At 40.3% G+C, this 24,098-nt stretch overlaps 1 protein-coding gene across 2 annotated transcripts in view; it reads left to right on the plus strand.

The window, feature by feature from the left end:
* The window catches only part of ITGA9 (integrin subunit alpha 9), a 234,529-nt gene that overhangs the window by 121,590 nt on the left and 88,841 nt on the right, over nt 1-24,098 (plus strand). For both annotated transcript variants that reach the window (XM_087767376.1, XM_087767382.1), the window contains exon 17: nt 12,385-12,461. In XM_087767376.1, the coding sequence (XP_087623502.1) occupies nt 12,385-12,461 (77 nt within the window). The remainder of the gene's footprint in view (nt 1-12,384; nt 12,462-24,098) is intronic.

Below are 24,098 nucleotides of genomic sequence, written 5' to 3' on the forward strand. Positions count from 1 at the left end.
ACACTTCTCATTTAGAGAGTAGATATCTTTTTTCTTCTTCTTTTTTTTTTTTTTCCCATCCCAAATTGTTCCCTAAGGAATTGAAGTGTATGCGATTATCCCACCTCTGTTGTTTGTCTGTTTTGATATCACTAGTATCTTTGGAAAATGCTGGCCAATTTTGGCAGGTTTTGACAGGAGTGATCAAGGCAGTGCTTATGAAGGTATCAAACACCTTCAGGGTTTGTGAAGCAGGCAGCCATGTCGAGGAGAGACCCCATTAGTGACCTTTTGAAAGACTCCAGTTTGAGCACAGTCGTTGTAGTTGCAGGACAGCCTGCTGAGGAAGGAGCCTGCAGGACAATTCAACCTTCCACTGTGCCAGCACCAGAACATCCAAATGTGAAGCTCGAGGCGCCACAGGGAAATCAGACTTCTGTGGCTTGCAAAACTTCTTGTGTGTCAGAATTGCAGGATAATTTAGGCTGGAAGGGACCTTTTGGAGATCCAGTTCCTTGCTCAAAGCAGAGCTAACTTAAAAGTTAGATCGAGTTGCTCAGGGATGCATCCAGGCAAGTTTATTTTCCGAAGCGTGCTTACAGAGTTATGAGCTGGCCTCATAATAGGAATAGGAAACTTTAAAAACAAAACAAACAAACAAAAAAAACCAACCTGTGAAAAGTCTGTCTGGAGTCTGAGGCTTTTAGCAGTGGATTGTTAGATCTGGTTTTTAACCCTGGGAAGCTCATACCTGTTAAGTGATGTTTGCATCATCATCATCTGTAACATTACTTTCTGATGCTGCTTATAAGGATATCTTATTGTGCTGAAATTGCAGACCCCTGAATGCTACTCAAAAAAGTAACTAAAATACTTAGACATTTGCTTTGTTATATACCCAAGTGTTTTGAAATGTATTTGGCTATAATCCTTGTACTTAGAGAAATGACTATTTCTTCAGGTATGCTTTATTTTTATAAAGGTATGAATGAAAGATGCGTCTAAGAATTACTTATTTTTGTGAAGAGGGATTGTGTGGCTGTTAGGTATCTGAATGGTGTATTGTTGCAAACATTATGATGGGAATTTGTGAAGAACTTTGGAACTTGAGTAGTGTGCTGAAAACCTAAGTGTGACATGAACGAAACTGCTTGGATGCTTTACCACTGGGTTTACACTCAAAAGGTCACATCTTGCCCTGCAGGCATAGTGTCGGATCAATATTAAAATACCCAAATGCTAAGATTATAGAGAAGAAACAAAAATATGTTGGGAATTTCCCTGACTTGTTTTCTCGTGTAATTTGGATGAGAGGGAGCTAGTTTAACAATCCCTTTCCATTTGCTTTCCAGATGTTGTTCGCTTAGCTTGGTAAGAAAAGGATTTTGACATGGGGTGTGCCTGCAAGTGTGCTTTCAGCTAAGGAAGCGGGCAGCGCTTCGGAGTTAGTGTGGCAGTCTTGGTGACAAAGCCCTGATGAGGTAGCCTCGAGGCACGGTGGCGGGGTCCTCAAAGACCAATTTCATGGGAAAATCAGGGCGTAGTGTCCTCTTTCAGGATTCTTGTCATCTCGCAAGTAGAAATTGTTTTTAAAGGCCAAAAGGGATAGTAGGACCAAAGTATAAACCAAAGTTTATATAATAAAGGATTTACATCTTCAAAGAATCTGATGGTTCTGGAGGGACCTGATGATTTGCAAGTCCAATTCAAGATGGATTTAGCTTTGTTTTCAGAAGATAAAGCATGGGTGAGGGCAGGTGGACAAGCTTAGTGTTAGTGCTAGTACTGGTTTTTAAATATAGCTGGTTGTGTGTGGTTTTCAAAAGCCCTAGATCCTGTTGATCCAGTAAGAAGGGGCATTTTGAAATCGGAAATGTTGCATCTGTTGCTTCGAGGTGCCATTAAGATACTCTTAAGAGGCTGACACCTTGCTAAAAAGCCCAGGTGGCCAGTTTTTGTGAATGAACACAGGAGAAGCTGGAAGTAGTGAATAGCTGAAGAAATGGGAGGGAGCTGTGACTGGGCAGGAAAGGGGGAAGACTTCTGTCTTTCAGGATCCTACTGCAGGTCTGCTAGACCTACTTGAAAAGCCACACATCTTGCAAATAGGGGGGCTTTATAGTCACCTAGATATGATTTTATTTAAACTAAAGTGATGTTAAAGCTGAAGTGATCACTTTCACTGAGATTTCAGTTTGTTTTTCATGAACCAAATGTTCCCTGTATGCATACATGGCTTCCCAAAAAGAATGTACAGCCCTATGGCTCACAAACAAGGAGGCAGGAAAGCTATCCAGTGGCCTCTTGATGTGAGAATTGAAGATTATGTTGAGCATATGAAGTTCTTCATGGTGCTTTGCTCTAATGCATTAAAGAGTCAGCTTGGAAATAGTGTTCATGGAAACCCACCACCAGAAGTGACATCTCCCTAATGACATAATCAAAGAAAAGGATTTTGTTGGATATTCATCCTTTAAATCAGTATTACATTGCATGTGAGAGAACAGTCTGGTCTTGTACTAATCACTTAAACCAAAGCACAGCTATAATATTAAAGGAGTGTATGGATGTGGGATATCATTTGAAATGCTTTTATTGGTCACCTTTATTTTAAAAGAATGCAGCTTTTACTGTAAGGCAGCGCAAAATGCTTGTATTTGAAAACAAAACAAAAACAACCCTTGACTGTTCAGTGAAGGAGCATGCTTCTGTTCCTAAATAAACTGTGCTTGGAACAATCAAAATATGATAAAAAATTTGAATGTCTGATTGATTTAAAGAAAAGAATCTTAACTGAACTTTCCTAAGGAAAAAGCATGCAATTGTGGGACTTCATGTATTGGCCATTTTTTGTAAGCAAAGAGGGTCTGATACTTCAAAATGAAGTAAAAATGTAATTAAACTGGCCTGAGGGACCATTTGGCCCAGGATACAGTAACAGTTGATTTCTCATGGATTTAATTATTTTTTCATTCTTCTATATGCTTACCAGAAACTATGGTTGCCATAGATTGGTGTAATTATTTGTGGTAGCAAAAGCAAATACTTAAGGGTTATGTGTACATGTCTATTGATAGATGTCTTGGCAACTTGTACAATTGTTGGGTGGAGACTGGTTGTGTGGAGAAGATTACAGCTTTCCAAGTTGTCTCAGTTTTGCTCAAACAGAAAATCTCTGATGGGTCAATATTGGGTGGGGGAAAAAAAGATTCTACTTTTTGAGTGTGTATTATGAACTTTAAAGCTTCCCACCCTGAGGATGACTTTCCATTAGCTTCTTTGTTGCCTCCCAAATCCAGTTGCTACCTCCATCCACTGGAAAAAACTAATAAGTCTTCTTACTTCAGGGAAATTAATGTGTATTTAGAACTTGGTTTGGCTTAGTTCATTGTAAGTGGTTTGTACTATAACATTTATTTTTGTATACCCACTGTATAAATACATGTCAACCAAGAAGGAGAAAGATCTCCTGCCAAATACAGTGGGGATTTATTCCTAGTAGTATCCAGTAATGTATCTTAGAGTTCAAACTGTGGTATGCTAGAATTCTGCCTGTTCTAAATACTGTAATAAAATCACCTGCTGTTATGTGGATGGAGACACCATTTTGTTATAGGAAAATATTGTCAGTAGATTTAATTGCGTCAGTGTCTTCAGGACTTTGGGAATGGTCTGCCATAAAACTGCTTGTAAGTTACAAGGAGAGACAGAAAATGTTTAGGACGTTCTGTTCCCAGCTGTGCCGCTGACTTGCAGTGAGAATTTGGGTACAGCGCTGCACCTCCAGGTGACTGAGGCTGCACGTCTCTGGGATAAACTTCACCTTTTTAAAGCAGAGGACTATTTTTTTTTTAAATACTTGTGTTTGAAAAGCTGGTTAAGTATTTGCACATAAATCAGCTTAGTTGGCAGGTATGAAAGTATAGGAGGATTTTTATGGAGCTGAATTATGAACACCTTTAGTGATTTTTGGTTTGCTGCACAAATAATGCCATTCTCTATTTTAAAACATGCACACACACCCCTGGTCTCACACTGAGGACAAAGCAATGACAGATCTGGACAGGCTGAAAAGTAGTGTCCATACACACGGTGTGGTCCAGGTTTGTCAGTGGTGCCTTCTCCAGAGCAGAGATCCCTGTGTGCCTCCTTGTGTCAGGTCACGTCTCTGCCAGCAAACTGAGCTGTGCCTGGGGCATTTGTAGGCATTGGAGTGACATCTTTATCCCGGTAAGCTGCTGGAATGGCTCTTGGCACGGTTTTAGCCTGTGCCAACTACTGCAAACCATTCCCAGGCATGGGTCAGGAGTTAGGGTGCTCCTGTCTTGGAGGCCAGAGCAGTTTAATTTACTGGTACAGCTGAAGCCTCAGTACCTTAGTATACCTGTTAGTAGCTGGATAGGTGGAAAGTTTGAATGTTAATTGACTTATACCCAGGCACATCAGAAGTCTTTGGGGAGACTGCAGGAGTCAGCCTAATTGCCATGTTCCAGATGAAACGTCTTACCACTAAACTCTTTCCTCCTTGGGCAGGGCAAGCTCCAAATTATCTTCGGCATTTATTCTTGCAGAGATCCACTGTGTGCCACCGCTCCTGCTTAATTGCCGTTGTTTTCCCTTTGGTTGGAGTGGGATTGCTGAAAGTGATGATTTCCACTCCTCCCTCTGCCATCCCTTTGGTGGTGCCCGTCTTTTGCTCTAGACAAGTTTGGTCAGAGTCGGTGCTGAACTGGCAGAGACTGGGTGCTGTTTGTGCCAGGAAATCTGGAAAGGACCCACCCTGAGCATGTACTGGATTAGGCTGAGAATTACATTTGCCTGCTTTTTTGTTGTTGTTGTTGTTGTTGTTGAATGGCAATAAAGAGGAAAGATTTACAAGTCTGGAAGAGATTCAGAACTGAACAAGAACAGCAGGTGTCCAGATGTGTTGTACCTCTGAAATGTTTATAATTAGCAAACTCGCTGAAGTAAGAACGAGTGGAAAGTAGTGCCTCTGACGGTATGCATGTTTCTGTATGCTCGTTCTTAAGCAATGACAGGCTTGGCCAATAGTTGTCCAACTTGTTCATATTCCTGTTTAATAGTAGAGGAAAAACAACTGAGAATGTGTAAGACACTGTTTTATCCCCAGGTTTAGATCTCATGAGCTTCCTAAAGAACAATAGCCAATATGATATGCTAATATACACACAAACACACACACACAGATGTATAGACCTTCATGTCTTGGCATATATGCCAGGGGAGGGTCGGACTACAGGCTGATCCTGTCTTAGGCGGTAGGACGTGAATTATCTGATTTAGTTTACAGGTTCTTCAAATAAATAGATAGAGAAAGGCGAGATGATCACGTAAGCATTTGCAAGCTGAACCCTAACTTAAAATCCTACTGGGTAATTTCTGCAGTTCAGCGTCACAGCATGCATTTCATTTCCAAACTACTCTGTGGGTGGAGAATGGTAATTGTAAGAAAGGGGGAGTTCCTGCTTTATGTGTGGAGCTATAAAAGAAAATTGTAACATTCTTAAAAAGCCACAGAGACAGGTGACAGACTTCAGGAAGCCAGGCTCCATTAGCTCTGTTCGTATCTTTTCAGCAGTTGTATGAAGGATCAGTAGAGCTTAATTGGGATACCTAACATCTTGAGAGGAGATAATATGATAGTATTAGTTCATTCAGTTCAGAGTTTTAGCTCAGTGCCACAAAATCCTTGTCAGTTCAGAGTAGCATTCATAAATACAAAACTACTGAAATGCAGGTGGATTATAGGAGAGGACTTTCACATATCCTTGGGGGTCTAACTGAGCTAAAGGTAGACATAAATTGCGTATCTGATGTTTGAAGACTTTTTTTTTTGTGTTTCCAGCTGACAAAACAGCTGCCACATCTGTTTTTCATTTGTCATTGTTATTATGCTTTTATATTTTTACTTACACAATTGTGTGATGAGTAACAAAGGTTTTGACTCTTGTGTTAAAATGTTTAAATATGAGAGCATCCCGAGTGAAAAAGATTCATCTTACACAGTTCCACTTTTAGTAGTAGAAATAAAGAGGTTTAGAGTAGAAAATGTTCTTGAATATCATTAAAGAACCCTCCTGAGATGATATAATTGAATTATTCTGTAGTCATCCAAAATAAATGGAAGACCATTTAAGACAAGACAGGAAAATATATTGAGAAATGTGCTGCAGAAATCCATTCAATAATGGTATGGGGAGATGGGACAATTAACCCGATAGGTCTTTCCCATCTATTGTTCTATGAATTTATAAGGTCTGAAGTCTTGTACAATGAGAACACTATTTGGATGATTTGAACTGTTAATGATTTAGAAAAGAAAAAATTGCCTCAGCCTGAAAAATGAGTGAGTCAGACTAGAAATCTAATAAAGCTCTGAAAGGCTGGGGGTGTATTTCTATTGCCACCAATTGTAATTCTTCACCCCAGGAGAATATAAGGACAAAAGATTGCGTTGTTAAATCCACTCTACTGCTGTGAGGAATAACTAATACATATGTTTATTAATTTATGCTTGCCTTCAATAGCTAACAGGTTTCATGCCTGGTCTTTTCTAAACAGCTGATTTCATTTGGGAGTTCCTGTTCCTCTTATATTTCAGTGTCCCCTCTCCTTTTAAGCTTGGTGCTCCAGACCAGTTTTTAACACCTCCTGAAAGTAGGATGCAGCTGAAATAGGGGAGAAATTATTGCATTTGGCCTTAGATGGCTTGACAAGTGGCAATGTGCTAGTCATGAGCCGTAGGCCCAGAGTCTTCCACTTAATAAAGAGGATGACTTCCCCTGTAGCCTTCCCCAGCCGGAGAAGTTCGACTTACATGGTTGCACCCTTACTAGTGTAGTAAAATAACAGAAACTGGCCAATAATAATTTTCTTATGCTAATGCACTATAAATGAGCATCTGTTTTCTTTGCATGAAGACATGCTCTGGTGAAGTCTACATGGAGCTGAGGGAGCTTGCTAGCTAACCTTGGTCCCCTGCACCATGCAGTACTGGCACGGGTCTTTGGTTTCATAGTAGGATTCTGTTGAACACTTATTGCTCCCCTGGTATTCCTGCCTTCATCATGTGTTTGCTCCGCCGCTCACTAGGGGTATTGTGGAAATGATGCGTTCTCATTTGAGCCAACACATCTGATGAAATCCTGGAAGTTTTTCAGAATATTAACTGCTTTTCTAGTGGGAATTTAAATCAGCCATTTTGCACTTGGCTCAGCAGGATATATGAGTGGACCGTTTCCATGAGTGAGGCATAGGATGTCTGGGGAGAGTCAGTCGCTATTTCTTTTTCTTACTGTGGTCGGTAGATCTGTAGGTAATAGCTTTATTTTGCAGGCAACTTGAAAATTTAAAGACAAAGGTCTAGAAGCAGGCTCCTGTGTCTGTTTAGGCACATTGATATCTAAATGATTGATTTGTAAAGCTATAAAACAGGAAATAGTTCCTAGAAAAGGCAATGAGATTTGCGTACAGCTCAGTAGTTTTGAAAATTGGATCACATATCCTGGTCCCTACATAAAGACCCAGGAACCCAGCTTCACCAGATAACATGGTAATAGCCATATAGCATCAAGATCTAAAAAGCAGACAATTATTAGACTAACAAGTCCCCTTATTCTGCATCTTTTAAATGGAATTGCTTTTGTGTTACTAGCATGATCTAATTGCTAAGTCAGCCCTGCACATAGCATAGGGTATGGTGACAATTTACAGGAAATCAGTGTAGAGATTGAAATAATGTATTCTTAACCCATATTATTTTGCATAACCTAAGTTATCCTGCTGAAGTATGTGGCACAGTTTATGAAGTCAAAGGAATGGATCCTCAGTTACCAAAGGCCAGCTTTACCACCTTTTAAAAGGTGCTATCTGAACCTTTTCTAGACTGATGTGTGAGGAAGTAGTTAAAGGCCTGATCCAGAGTGAATCACTATTCTCTTATCCAGACCATAAAACAACATGTTTTCAAGGGTTCTTTTGAGAATCCCGTTTCTCCCCCTTCGCTTCAAGCATTGCCCTTCAGCTGTCTCTTCCCTTTTCTGTGAAAGGATGGGCACAACTCTTGCTAGAACACAGTACTGGCAACCTCTCGAAGTCTTGATTGCATGTTTTGGCTACAACCTGAAATTTCCGTGTGCTTCCCTGAATTTTGGGACGTTGGATGTCTTGAAATACTTTTTTTTTTTTTTTCCTTTGTTTATTGGATGATTTCCAGTATTTTCTGTGGGCAGGAGTGCCATAAACACAGGTTTTTTTGGTTTTCTCTGTTTCCTGTTCTCTTCCCTACTCCCAGAAACATAGATGTGTTTAATTTTAACATTGAAAGAAAGTGAAGCAATTTAGCGAGCCAGGTTTGAAATCCCAGATCGCCTTCCTCTGAGCAGAGAGCTCTGACCATTAGACTGAGGTCAGGCTCCTTCTTGCTTGTTTTACCTCCTAGCAGCGTTCCTTAGCAGTTCACCATCAGCAGGAAGGAAAAGGAGAATATTTTCACACCCAATACCCAGCAGCTTTGTGCTTAGGATGCCTTAGGATGCAGGAACTAGGGATTCATCCTCCCCCTACTTCCTGAGGCAGAGGACCGTACATTTACCCCTGGCCTTTACTACAAAAAGTGGAATTTAATCCACTACCTCTCTTCAAGAGGCAGAGTGGACACCAAGGTACTTGCTTCGAGGCCATGATCTGAGTGCCTGTCTAGACATATCCACTTCCTTATCAGCTGGCGGTAGGTCTCTCCTTACTGTACATTTAATGGTGTACAGGTGTGTATAATCACTCTTTATAATGAGTATATCTTAATGTAGGCTTTTTGCCTTACACTCTGGAGGACATAGGCAACATCTGTCTCCACTAACCTTTCAGGATATATCTGCGACATTCCTTGACCTCCCAAGAAGCATCATCTTTTCTACCCAGAAAAGTTGCCACACACAAACCATTTTTGTCCAGGAAGTTTGGTGACCTGGTGGGAGCAACTATGGAGCAATTCCTCATAGCTTCTGGGTTCTATGCAGCAGGAGAGAGCGCAGAGAGGAATCGTGGACCCTGGAAACACTGGATTTGCTCTGTGCTTTGCTGTAGATCTGGTGATTGCAGGAAGTCTGACAGACTCGCTGTGCATGCACTTTACATTAACTTTGTGTTTGTACAGTAAACGTGCCCTAGAAACATTGAGGTTTTTCTATCCCTGCTACTGGGCACACAAACACCTATTTGTCTCCTGGAAATGCCAGACAAAAGTGTGGTGGTCTTCGGATAAGAGATACAGCTGTGTTTCTCATTCAGGACAATTTTTGCCCCCTCTCCCCTGCCTTGAAATTTTTCTTGTATGTATTTCTTATGTAAAGAAGCTTCCTGGCCATCTCTGATATACATATTCAAAGCTGTGAAGTACTTGGTACAATATAAGTGGAATCCAGTAAGAATCAATTGGACTTCAGTAAAACCACTGTTCAGAATTCTCCTCTTCACTTTGGGTAACAGTCACTGCAAAAATTATGAAGTGTTTCCACAGTGCAATGAATTTGTTTTGCTCTACTTCCCTTTTTCCAGTTCTGGGTAATACATACAGCCCATTGCTTACCTTGTTCAACACTTTTAATACATGAAAAGCTCTACAAATTCCTAAAACTGGTATTGTAAAGCTGAAACCACTTTAAAGATTGCTTAGAGTTAAAATTAGTGATTATATTGTAGTAGGGCCTGTGCATATCCCAGGAATGGACTCCTGCTCTAACAACATGCAGTGTTGAGTTAGGTACAGTTTCTGGCCCAAAGAAATCACAGCCTAAGTAGACCAAGTAAGGGCACAGTAACAGAATATATAAGCAGTGTTCACAAATGTTATGATGACTTAAAGTGTGTTTACTCCTTAATTCTTTGGGAGGGATTTGAACTGGCAGGAATTAGTCAGCTGGGAAAGCAGAAGAAACAACAGGCTGGGGAAGGGGAGACTCAAGACAGCAGAGAAGAAAATGGAGGAAGTAGATAGATTGATTGTGAGAAGCTACAGGGTTGAGGCTCTAGCAGGCCCATAAAAAGGGGAGGGGGAGTAGAGTCATGCCAACATCTATCCAGACCAGGGAAACAGCGGAAAATAGCGAAATAATCCATAGATGTCATTAGCCTGCGATGGAAGTGGGCTGCTGAACCAGCTGTAGCTGCATCGATGGGTCCTAGCAGCCGGCTGGACTGGTAATCCTTTCTCCCCCCAAATCTGTATGGGTTCAAGATCCTCCACAGAAGCAAAGGGTTCACTCCTACACAGTTAAGGATCTGGGGACTCATCCTTATTTCTTTCTCCCATCCCAGTGCTGTGTAGAAACTTGGGTTTCTATGACATAACAAAATACTCCCAATGTATTTCAAAGTAGCTTGCTGTCTAGTGCATGATATGTTGGAAGACATATATGCTTGGTAGTTTTAGAAAATGAGGTATTTGTTTATGCTTTCTGAAGAACTGCAACTATAGATTTAGTAACAAAATTCCAGGATTATTAGGTAGTTACTTAAATGTACTTACAGTACTTTATTCTTTGAAATGTCCAGGTCATATCTTTGATCGCTCTGTTTGCTTTGCCAAGATTTCTGCAGTACAAATAGCGAAACTGTCAGGCAAGAATATTTTTACAGTTTATCTTTCTTTCTCCTCTGAGGGTCAAATGGTCTTTCCTATATATAGCTACTATGGCGGCTGAGGATTAATTCTGAGGACTTTTGAGACTGTACCTCTGAAACGTGCCATGTTTTGAGAGGGATACCTTGTGCTGGTTCCTGTCTCAGGGCTATTCTTGTCCTTTGGTGTGGTAGTCTTTATTAAAGAGGAAGGGTAAGTTGAGTCCTTGTGTTTAAATCCTCAACAATTTCCACTTCTGAGATTCTGAGAAAGTAAAAGGTGGGAAAGGAAAATGAAAGGGCAAAGTAAATAACCCCAAATGAACTAGCCACCTCCCATCTTTCTTCTTTTTGCAACTCAGTACAACCTAAAGCATAGTTTGATATCTGCTAGTCCAACAACAATTAACTTCATAAAGGTCCACTCCTTTTTTGAGAGCTCTGACAATTTGAAAAAGGAGAGCAAGATGCCTCCTTAGCCAAGAATCTTCCTGGAGAGACAAGGACTAGAAATCTGTACACCCTCTGGGCTTAAGATTCAAAGTCTTTCTCCAGTCCTTATACAGTTGTACAGAGCTCTTGAGAGAAAAAAAGTATTAACTCTGTATCTTCTTTTATTATTTTTTTTTCCCTGAGTCTCTCCAACCCTATCTGACCATTATGTGTGTCCTGCACAGATTTGCTCTGGTTTTGCATTTATGATTGAAATATATTTACTTTAGTAATAAAAGTCATGAAGCCAAGCCTGTAGAAAGGAACATTCATATTAAAGGAAGACATCAGTGGATTGTCAGGTTTCCTAGCTGAACAGTGTTGGCAGCCCTCATTTTGGGTATTTCTCCTTTGAATATTTGGTAAGCTGAAGAACATTACAACTCTGAAAGAATGAATCCTCCAGCCTGAAAAGTCTAGTCATATGTTCAGAAAGGTATTGGTCTCTGTTCTCAACAGCAGGGGAAAGTAACCATGATTTTGACAGCATCTGGCTTTCTTGGATGCCAGGAACATGTTCCTGTCATCTTCTTTCACTGGTGGCTGCCTCGTTTAGCCATGACAAACTACTGTAGAGATTTGCGTAGGCTCATAGACTTCTCATGTAGTCCCCTTCCTTTTGCTGCTTAAATAGCATGCCTGTGTCTAGTGGTATGTCATTCTTTCACAGTTCCTAGCTTTATCAATCTGTTAAATTTCCTAAATGACAGTCTTTACCAGAGTTCACAAGATTGACAGTGCTTCCATTATTTGAGGGTATCACTGGTATGTAACAGTCTTTGTAATTTTCTGTTGCTTGCAGGATGGCAGAAATGTTTCCTACCATACATAAAAAAAAAAAAAAAAGGCTTAATTCCTTATCTTTAATATAGCCTAGTGAATGTGTTTGGTGCATGATTTCCTTATTTTCAATTCTTAGGACTGAAAATAGTTCATTTTCTGTTTCATTTTCATGCACATGCATTGGGAAGAGAAATAAGAGTGCCAGAAATATTGTGTGAGCAGTAATTCTTGTCAGATGAGCAGTGGGAATGCATTGAGGAAAACCTCTGAGGAATTCTGGTTTTGGTGAAACTTCTTGTTCAGTTAGAAGAGAATAAAAATGGTTCCAATAAAGATGAGATTTGCCTACCCTTGAATTTCCTTAACACTCACACCAGGTATTCCTGTATCACAGATTTTGGTGGGTTTTTATTTAATCCAAGTATGTTCCTTCTTTGAATTTTGATCTTACTCTTTTCATGCTGTAACAGTTCTTTTCTCTGTTTTTCACAGACTGTTTTTGAGAGGAACTGTCAATCTGATGACTGTGCTGCTGATTTGAAACTTCAGGGTAAATTATTGCTGTCTAGGTGAGTAGGTGAACTTTTTTTTTTCTTTCTTATGTGCTAGTATGCCATTCATTTTATGTAAGATAGCATTGAAAAATCAAAATACAAAAAGATGTGTTATATCCTGACTATAAGGATGACGACAGTGATACCATCTTTAGTGCAGAAAGGTCTTGAGATGTACACAGAATCTGAACTCGTGTGGTGGTGGGCTCTGTGCACATAGAGGGCAAGACACCTTCACCTTCCCAATCACAACAGACAAAACTGGAGAAAAAAATATAGCATAGCAGAGAGGGGCAGGGAAAGTAAAGATGCATGCCCAAATCAAATACCAATGTGGACCATGTAATTTTTCAAAGACGATAAAATACTGTTTATGACATGGTAGGAATAAAACTGCCTGCAGAAAAGCAGTTTTGTTCAGAAAAAATGTCCCATGGAAGGTTAAAAAAAACCCTCAGAACATGGCAAATTATCTTCTTCAAATTACCTTTTTCTGTTTCTGAACTCGTAGTTTTGCTAACTCTCCTGAAATACTGCTCTCCATTGTTAGATTCTTCTTGTTGGTAGCTTGGGGAGGTGTGGCTGATTTCACTTTCTTCTGCGGTAATAAACCTCATAAAATAATAGACCAGAGGGGAAGTGTCGTGGCTTAACCCCAGCCAGCAACTAAGCACCACACAGCCACTCACTCACTCCCCCACAATGGAATGGGGGAGAGACCTGGAAGAGTAAAAGTGAGAAAACTCAGGGGTTGAGATAAAGACAGTTTAATAGGTAAAGCAAAAGCCGCACACGCAAGCGAAGTAAAACAAGGAATTCATTCACTACTTCCCATCGGCAGGCAGGTGTTCAGCCATCGTCAGGAAAGCAGGGCTCCATCACGTGTAACGGTTACTTGGGAAGACAAATGCCATCACGCTGAACATCCCCTCTTCCTTCTTCTTCCCCCAGCTTATATACTGAGCATGATGTCGTATAGTATGGAATAGCCCTCTGGCCAGTCTGGGTCAGCTGTCCTGCCTGTGCCCCCTCCCAGCTTCTTGTGCGCCTGGCAGAGCATGGGAAGCTGATAAGTCCTTGACTAGTGTAAGCACTACTTAGCAACAACTAAAACATCAGTGTGTTATCAACATTATTCTCATGCTAAATCCAAAATACAGCACTTTACCAGCTACTAAGAAGAAAATTAACTCTATCACAGCTGAAACCAGGACAGGAAGTTTATGTTCTGTCCCTTGTGACTGGTGATCCTAGGAAAATGCCTATTGTTTTGCCAGGATGTAGTCTTCAATTTTGGCATAAATCAGGCTAAAGGTGAACTTTACACATTGCTTCTGTTTCCTTCTTTTCAGCATTTTTAGCCATTTTTAGAGATGGAAGTGCTGATGCGAGTTATTTAATTGCGTGCCAGAGATTTGGCTGATGGAGATGCTTTCTGTGAAGTGCTTTGCTTTCAGGTCAGGAAAGAGAGGGGAGGAGACTCCTGCTTTAGGGGGGTTCAAAAAAAAAAAAAAGAAGGAAGTAATAGTCAGGAGATATACACATGTTTTATATAAGTCTACAGCGTGCTGTAACTGTACTTGGAGACAAAACTGAACCAAAGTCAAGTCTGAGAAGTTACGGACTTCTCCAGACACGACTGAAGTCCACAGGAATGTTTCGGGGGATTGGCTGGGAGCAGGGTTAGGTCTCAGGTTGCCGAGTCCGAGCTTTTACTGCAATTAGTCTGGATTTTTGACCTTTCGCTCAATCTTCGTGGTGAGCAAAATCTGGTGAGAGCTGGAGATGTGTCTCTGCGGACTAGGAAAGCCAGCGAGGGATTTTGTCCTGCAGTGGAGGAATAATCAATAAAAAGCAAGGGACAAGTCCTAAAAACTTGTCAGTCAGTGCGTAGTAATCACAGCAGTAAGAGCTGTATTTGCGATTGGAGCATTAGCATTTATTTTTATGGCTGTTATTTATGTTATCTTGGCAATTTAAAAGCCACAACTGTCAAAAAAGCTTAGGATATTCACATACAGTTTCTACATTTGTAATAAATGCTCTCAAATCTTCTTTATCGAGTGACACTCTGAAGTCCTGTTTGAAATAAACAGGATGTCATCAAATCCATCAAGTCTGCACAGAATGGGTTTTCTTTAGCTAAAGGGCTGTGTAAACTTCAGTTATTAAGAAACATAACACAATTTCTAAAGAAAACAGGTTGGGTTTTTTTGTGTGTGTGTAAAACTACAAAAACATGCTCTGGATTCTGATTTTAGAGAAGTGCCTGTCTTGAAGAATATGGTAATTTTTCCAGCCCCATGTGTTTCATGCTAAAGAAGCCTATCAGCATTTTTCTACATTATTCCTGTTTATGCCAAGTCTGTGTACAAAGCATTTTTTTTTTTGTAGAGCAAAAAAGACTCGTTTATTACTACCTGCACTAAACAATTGACTTAATTGTTAGAAAGATTATGCAAATGCCTTTGTCTAACTAATCATGTCTGACTAAATTTAGTGGACTTATTGGAAAGAATGCAATTAATGACATACATATACATTGGATTGAAGTAACCAGGGTGTTTATGGGAAGGCAGTGGTAAGTGCTGTCTCTCAGATCTGCTGCAGCTCTTTGAAGATGTCACTGGACATGTGGATAGGGCGATCCAGTTAAGATCATCTACCTGGGCTTGCAAAAGACTTTTATTAAGATTTCTTACCAAAGTTTCACAAAGTAAGTTAGTTGCCCAGGTCTGAGATGAATGGTGCCTGAGCATTACTACCTAATTAAAAGGTAGTCAACAGACAGGAGGAGTAAATAGTTTGTTTTCCTAGTGGAGAAAACTCCACAAGTCCTTGTGCTGCGGCCAGTGGTATTCAGCATATTCATAAATGATCAGGGAAATAATCTGCTAAAAATGAATAGCAAGGTGATAAAGTTTGCTAATCATACTAAGCTATTGAGAGCAATGAAAAGAACAAATGAGGAAGCATGTTTTCATGAAGTGTGTGATTAATCTGTGGATGTTACTGTTAGGGATGTTGCAAATGCTGGGAGTTTACATGGTAGAGAATGGCAAATATGAATGCTGGAAACTGCAGAAATATATCAGCAAAATAACACTGTGTGCCTGCCTTGTTCTTCCATAGGCCTCTTGCTTTTAGACATGGTTGGATACAGGGCGCTCTGCTAGATGGACCAACTTGATCTGGCTGTTCTTACACACTTTTCATGAATTTGTAGCACGTTAGAGCCAAAAGCTATGCAGAGAGCTATACATTGTAAGGTATAGTTTTGTCCGTCACTGTATATAATATGCTTTGAAACGTGTGCTGGTTAGAGCATATATGTGCATAGGAAGTTAGCTCAGATTACATTATCATCAAGAGAATTGCTTGCTGAGGTCACTCTTATGAGCTCAGGAACTGCACAAGCTACTCCAATTTAGAGTTCACCTGGGAAGTGTTTGAATCACTAGAATTATCCAGTTAAAAGATTGCACCCAGCTTTGAAGATGCCGAATGTGCATACCAAATGACTAATAGGAAAACCAGCCTATGCTGGCAAGAGCTAATCAGGTCTGCTCTGATTTTGCTTTTCTTGGGATTCTCCTTCTCTTCTGAAAACTTATTCATATGCCCTCAAACTGGGAGCAGTGCACTTTGATAAAGAACAAATAGACAGCCTGGGATGTTAACGCTTGGTCCAGGTAACGACCTAATATGTGGCCATTTATCCAAAGTGCTCGAACCAAGCAAATCTGCATGTGTAAGTTAGAAACTTCACTGCTGTTCTGACCAGATATGACTGGGTTTGCCTCATTATTTCCTGTTGCCAAGGTGCTGCTGCATGTGGAAACGGTGCTGCTGGGCAAGCTGAAACCCCCCACTATGAAGCTGGAGAAGAGGGTAGGGTAGGACTGCTTGAAAGTGGGCAATGATAAAAAACCTTAAAGCCTTCTAATTCCATCTGGAAGCTTTTGCAAAAATTTGGGAGGGCCAGGGTGGGATGTGATGGTGATTCCTGTATTCTGTTTTTTTGAATACTTCTGTTATAGTGAAAGGTGTCCTTGGAGACTTGGGCTGAAGACCAGGGTAACATGCTGTACTGGAGTGAAGAAGAGTTAGAATGCATTTATTCTGGAAAGAAAAAGGTTTGTTTTCAGTTAACAGATGAATCTCTTTAAAGATCATCGACCTTCGTTAGCATCAGTTTGCATGTAAACCCATCCCAACTTCGTGAAGGGATTGTGGGACAAAGGAGCCAAACTCTTCCTGCAAGTGGCAGATGGCAAGAGGGGCGAGAGTCATGGGCTGTGGCTTGGCAGGTTCAGATCAGAGATTTGGAAAAACCTTCTTGCATAGGCAGTTTGTGCTGCGTGGGAATGAGGTGTGCAGAAACGGTGTGCTCTGCCATCCTGGGTTTCAGGACTTGGCTAGATAAGGTCCCCGCTGACCTCATCTGTTTCTGGCAATAGTCCTGTATCAAGGAGGATGAGGATGGATTGTATGACATCTAGAAATCCCTTCCAACCAACTTTTATGTAGTTTTCTGACTTCTCGAGGTAAATCTTCTCTGTAACTTGAGGAAAACTGCCTCAACAAAAAACAGCTCTTAGCCAACATGGAAACACCTGCCTTAGGATGGTTATGGGTGTCTTCCAGCGCTGTGGCTGGAAACCTGCCTGTGGTACTCCTCGCCTCTCGCTGATGCCACCTCTGCCAGCGAGAATATGCAGCATCAGGAGAGGGGACAATAATAATATCAAAGGCTGGACCTGGCAAAGCAAACTGTGGGGATTTAACTTTCTACGGCAGACATTACGAGATAGCACGTAGAAACAGCTACAGTGGCGTGTACTAGTATTGCTACAAATGGTCTTTTTAGTGGTTGGCCTGGACTTACTTGTAGGAGTATGAGTGTTGTTAGCCTAAAACTACAGAAGGCAACTTAAGAGTAAGGAAAAAGGAGCCATGGAGTGTGCTGGGGACTTTGTGAAGGCAGCGTTGGGAGAAACTGAAGGAGCAGGAGGGAGGCGTTTCATCTTTCCAGTCATGACTATTTTCAAATCTATTTTTCTTGAAGAATAAACATGAGGTTTTGGCAGCACAGAACAGAGAGACTACTTATTGCCTCCCCTTCAAAGAGTCTCCAGTGTTAAATCTTGCAGCTGTCATAGGAGATAGCAAAACCTGGCCCTATCCATGCCCTTGTTGTTGCGCGGGGCGGGGAAGATTTCTAAAGGAAGAGACTTAAAAGCATCTTAGTGTAAAGAAGGTATTTATGTATTGCATATGGATAACTAATAACACAACCTGAAACCATAAGAGAAATAGGAATAGAATATTTTGCAATAAACTTTATTTTTACGGCCATAGGTTTCAGACAGCAATAGGAAACCAGTTTTCGTTTGCAGCAATCCAGTACTGAAAAGCAAAATGCAATTAAAGAATGTTCTGTTAGCTATTATTTTCAGATATTGTTTAATATTAAAAATGTTTATTACATATCATGCTTGACTTCAATGCCTCACTCTGTTTTCTCAGCGCAGCAAATGTCTTTTCCATCCGGTTTCTGTAGCAAATGGCGCATTTTTATTGAGCCTCTCTGCAGCTACTTGTTTAGAAGCTGAACTGCATCTGTTTCCTCAAGATGTGCTGGGGGAAACTCTGAAGTAGGTGTTCTGTGGAAGATTAGAGCTCCCTAGCCTTTAAAATCTGCTAATCCATTCCTCTGGTACTTTATATGGGAGAAAAGCACTCTGGTCTTTTAAGAAGAACCTGGAAGTGCTGAGGGAGCAGGATTGACAGGAATGCACATCTTGTCTGACATACCAAAGCAGTTTCAGGTCCTGAGCTGATGCCTATCCGTCTGATCGACACTCTGCAAAGGCAACGGTAGTTATCAAGCCCTGTTTGGGCTGTAATGGGAACCAAGTGAAAACTGTGGAGAAGACATCTGAGTAACAGTGAGGGTGTTTGAAAAAACAGACTTTCTTCCAGCTATAATAAACAAACCAGCTAAAAAGACCAGAGCAGAATGGGTGGTGGCTGCAAGATGCAGCTAGGAAGGAAATCCTGTATGGCTGTGTAAATATACTGACAGCCCGTGCGTCGCAGTGAATAGATCAGCTTTACCGAAAACAAATAGTACAAGAAGAAGGATGATGCGGCATGTCATGTAGCTGCTGTGTTCCAGCGCAAGCTGTGCGCATGGTATGTAAATCAGGTTGTAAGCACAGGACTATGAGCCCCCTTGGATAGAAAATGCTGTTAATAAATACTGCTATAATAAATATTATAGCAACAGAAAATGTTGTAATAAATATTGCTATTCCTGAGAAAGTTCCAGGAGGAAGTCTGTCTTCCACATATTTATGTGACATGAGGTTACCCTTCATCTGTCATTAGAAACAGAATTACTCACCCATTGGAGTGCTTCCGAGTGTATGTTTGGCTGTTTGGAATAAGCAGCTTGCTTTTATGTGTTGGTTTAGAGCATCCTTAATGGCCACCATTCGTTAGATTCAAATTTATGTTCTTCCCCTACAGACTGGCTGGGGTTCCCATGTATACTGCTGCAAATTGTTTATTTTGGAAATGTGAAGTTGGAAGCAAAAGTCATAGAAAGCCAAAGGGGTAACAGGTGCATTTTGCAGAAATTTTCAAGGTTTTTCAAATCGTGGGATTTTTTGAGTTGGAGTCAATGCTTTCAAAAGTTCTCTTGTGAAATGGGATTTTTGAGAAATGCCCTTTTCCAGTTGAAAGGTCAAATTTGTGACTTGGGCTGTTTCTGCTTCTGTTGGTCCCTCTGGAATTAGCGAGAGCATGGACAAAACCCCAGGCTGTCAAAAATTACATTGAGTTTGAAATGTTTCCATTTTAATGAAATGGTAATTTATGAAGAAAAGTATTTTCCAGTATCTTCTGGTCAGCTCCATAGAAGGGGTTTGGTTTTTGTTTTTTTCCCAAATAAATTCCTTCTGTGACTTACTAAAGGATTAACATGTTTTCTGCCAACACTCCTTTTGTTTCTCTGATCTCTTTTGTCTTATGCATGGCTTTGTATTTGATAGGCAGGTAAATGATTTGATGTGATGTTTTGGGCTGTAATCTCGAAGTACGTAACCCAGGCCTCGCTGAAAAGACAAGGGAGAGTGTGCACCACCACCCTGTGCCCCTCCCCCCCGCCCCCCCCCCAGCCCTTGAGCTTACAACTCTCAAGTTTATAAGCATATTATTTGTATTAGTGAAGAACGAATAATTTCACATAGGTGACTAGCTATGCAACTGCACAACTGGTTGTTTTGCAAATGCTGTGTACAGATGCAAGGACGAATATGCTCATGGACCTATTAAAATCGGTGGAAGGACTCCCTCTGGATCACTGGGCACATCATCAGACATTAGGCACGTGGATTTGAAAAATGAACCTCAGCAGTTTCATATTGACTTGTCAAATTATTACAGAACCTGAGCTGAAGGAATCCAGAAATCATAGATGAAAACATGTGTTATGACAGCTTTGTCCAATTTGCTTGTCACCAGCACAAGATGTAACGGCACAGAACATAGGTTAGTGCAGTAACAGTGCAGAAAGTCAATGTCTTCTGAAGAAAGGAGCAATAACATAAAATTTTGATCAGAAAGTTCAAAACATTTTGAGTGTATCTATCTCATGAATATGGTAGTGTTTTATTAAAAAAATTAATAAAGGCTTTCACTGATCATAGGCTTCTGCAAACCCATGGAGAAAAGCTGCAAGCCTGTGGTTAAATGTGGGAAGCAAAGCTGTTTCATAAATTTGACCAGGCTCATGCCTCAGCACTTATCTCCCTTTGATCACACAACGGGGATTTGTTTCCAGAGAGGCCTCACGTTTCATGGCATGCCCGTTGTGGTTTTATGCTCCTGAAATGCATCTTAACAAAACAGTCATGATGAGGAAAAACAATATCCTTTCATTTGGAGCTTAATTACATGCTCTGATAATATCTGTTTTTCCCTTCCTCTTCATTCACAGCAGATGAAGAATTTGTTTTCACTTATTTTATCTTTCATTGAACAAACACTTCTTTCAAAAATATTTTCAACATTCTGTTTACCCTAGACAGGCTACCCTAAATAGCCGAGCTGCTCACATGGAGCTAATTTTCTGCTTTACAAGAAACAACCAAAGAAAAATGAGCAAATGCTATGGTTTAGCATTTCTAGTGCTAGGAAAGTGGTCTTGAGCTTTCAGTCAAGACCTTGTGTGTATAAAGCTGTATGTACCAACATGGATATTTCCAACTCCCAGGACACAAATATGGAGCCATGACTGATCCCACTGCAGTCATGTGCTGCCCACTGGTTACTTGGTCGTACCCCAGTGCTGTCCTAACTCACGATCTTTTAAACTACCAAAAGAGTTGTTTCTGGGGAGAAAAGAATGAAAAAACATTGGAAAAATGGATATGAGTAGATTGCTTTCTGTTTTCTCAAAAAGTCATACCAAATTTCACACTGTGATTTAAGTGATTTCATAAATTGTAGTGTAGTTTAATGTTATTTCAAAGTAATTTGCTGCACTGTGAAGGGTGCAATGAAAAAATGCTTATTTTGTGTGTATTAGTACATTTGTAATTCTGTTTGGAATTTAGTCTTTTTGGTGAATCCAGGAAGCAGAATTCTGATTTCCAATTTATATTTACTTTTATTTATATTTTACCTACAGACAGTTGTTAGTGTATTGAATGCTGCATTTGTGAGGCACATGGAAAACTTTTGTAGCTCATCCAGGATCGGATTTGCAGTTTCCTGAAAGGGCTGCCCAGCAGAGTCCGCAATTAATCAGGACGTAGTACAAGTTGCAGTGGGAGCATCATCTCAGGAACAAGTGAATGTTTTCCCTTGTTGAGGGTGAATGGGAATGAAGGAATGGTTTTTTTGGTTTCCATCTGGTTAGTTGCGCTCAGAGCTTCATAAATCTCTCCCAAAATAAATAAATAATTCAGTTTGATAGCAGTGGGCAGTCCTGTTCCTTTTGAACATATGGTGATTGAACCCATATGGATGGTGATAGAGCCATCAAGTGACGAGTGGTAACAAACCTCAGTAGTCTACATCTCATACAAGAATAGAGATTCCCAATCTCTGTTTTGTAATAACAGGCCACTGATGATCAGTCAGGGATACTGTACAAGCCAGTCTTGTCACTTCTTAAATACTGGCTTTCTTTTGTAAGAATCACTTGACTGTATCTACTGAAGGATTTTGCTGTTTGTTTTTTAAATTATACCCTAAAGAGACATCTTTCATATAATTTGAATTCATTGCTGAACTAACGTATAACCTGGCCCTCCTTGTGAACATCTCAACATCAGTATTTTATGGAACTAAGATAGTTCAAGTCACCATATTGTTTCTTGCTCTAGCAACCAAGGTATAAAGCTAACAAAACAAAAGCTTAGCCTCAGGCAGCACTGTCATACATTAGCTGCCTCCAAGGGTGGAAGTTCTTGATGCTGTACAGACCACAATGAGAAGCAAATGCACCATTGTTTTGTACTTGCAGAAGACATCTTGGCTGATGCATACATGCATGTGTGTGGATATATGCATACATATACACATACTCTTCTGTGTTGCAGCTACATGAACTTTTTCTGCAGTATGTCCTGCAATTACAAAATCTGGTAAGGCTGAGGTTCTTCACAGGTCACCAGGTAAATTGTCTTGCTGGTTTTGCATAAGCTAGAGAGGAAATGTGCTGATATGGGTATATATTGCTTATCATGTTTGACATTTAGACATTACTTACTCCTGACATATAACACCTGCTACTGCAAAACAAATTTCCTAAAGTAACAAACCTGTACTGTTTCTAACATTTCATCTCTGATTAACTGCCTTTTATTGACCTCTGAAAGTGACTGCTGGATAGGGCACTGATCTTTTTCTGCCTCATCGATGCTCAGCTAAGTATGCTTTTTAAATTACATATTGCACCCCAGCATCCCAGGAATGGGACAAGTAATTGAAGCTATCTAATAATTTCTATTGTAAATACACGGTTTGCGTGATGATATTAATGACCTAATTCCTAGAAACAGTATGTTAGAAAGTGCTACTGACTCATCCACAAATTTCAGGGCCAGATCTATGGTCAACAGTCACCTATTTTACCAGAACTCTTCAAGTATTTTAACAAACAGGGAAAACATAGAGGGTTTTTTTCTTTTATGTCAGGCTGATGCATGGAACTTTTGGCTGTGTACCATTTACATTTTGCATTTCTTTCTGCCACTAGTAACTTGGTTTTGTTTGTGTTCCAACCTTAGGATACTGTCTTACACACACGTGCAGGGATAACTTTGTCCCAGGGGCACAGTACCATTGATTTCAAGGACACTGCTTGTGGTTATAAAAGATGTTGGTTTGTATGTGTGTCTGCAAGGGTGAAAGATTAGATTAGAGCTTCTGTAGATATTGTGCCTCATCTTGCTTTCATGTGACAGTTTCATAAACCAGGGTAGCTCCATTCAAATCAAAAGCTGCTCCCTGGGGTAAACACTGTGTGAAAACAGACGCAGCTCTTTCCCCGTTGATTCTTCAGTTCTGTTTATAAAGGGTTGTGAACATCTGGGTACAATTGAAATTACTGATAATAATAAAAGGCACCAGATTTCTGTAGGGTGATAAGATAAGGAGTATTTTTATGTGGATGTTGTGCCCTGCTCTGTCCTTTTTACTTAAAGGTTTGAAGACATAGGTGGCTAGGAGTTATATTTATTGTGTAGTTATGGGGGATTTATGTGGAGAAACTACATTTGAGCAAAAGAGGACAATTTCCAGAGAAGCTTTGAATATATGGCAACTAGCTGTAACTAGAAATTACTCTGTTGTTTCAGTACCATAATAAAGAGCAAAAAAGATTTCCTAGAGTGGGTTTTTGGTTTTTTTTGTTTGTTTGTTTGTTTTTTTGTTTTGTTTTGTTTTTTAAATTTTTTTTTTATTGTTTACTACTCAAATGCATTCATTAATAAAATTAAAGTGTAGGAAAGATGGAAAAGGTAATGTTCTGTGCCATATTCCTGAATTGCAATATATATGGGAACTGAAGTGCTAGAGATAGCAGCTCTGCTCCAGCAGGGTACCAGCATGAGCAGTTCCACCTCCTTGGCCCTGCACTCACCACAGTAAGCACTTTTTTCATACGGGACATTTGGTCCCTTCCTATGGGGAAACATTGGCACATTATTACTCAGTCTTCATAGGGAGCAATATTGGTATGGTATTACTCCCGAACTGTGCTCTGCTGACTCGGTTGACCACTCCTCGAATTCTCTGTTATGTTTTTCCCATCACCTCATGTTATCTGCTACTCAGAGTACACTGGAAGATTTCCACTTGAGAAACAGAAAGAGGAAAGATCATTAATGAAATGATCTGATGGGCTCAGAGCTAGTTTACCATAGCTGGCTTAGTGCATCTCAGATAGGCTGTGGCCATAAACTGCATGAGGTCTCTTAGCGTCTTTGCCAGCATAGGCTTCAGTGAGAGAGAGAGAAGGCAGCAGCTCAGCTAATGCAGAATAAGCCATAATAGCTTGAGTGTTTGGCTGAGTCCTTAGTCTAGATTGGCTGTGAACTTTCCAGAGAGAATTGACCTTGAACGCACATGCAATGG

The sequence above is a fragment of the Nipponia nippon genome, unplaced genomic scaffold (genome assembly GCF_047370975.1).
Source record: "Nipponia nippon isolate SJK-2023a ecotype South Korea unplaced genomic scaffold, ASM4737097v1 scaffold_1, whole genome shotgun sequence".
Classification (NCBI taxonomy): Eukaryota; Metazoa; Chordata; class Aves; order Pelecaniformes; family Threskiornithidae; genus Nipponia; species Nipponia nippon.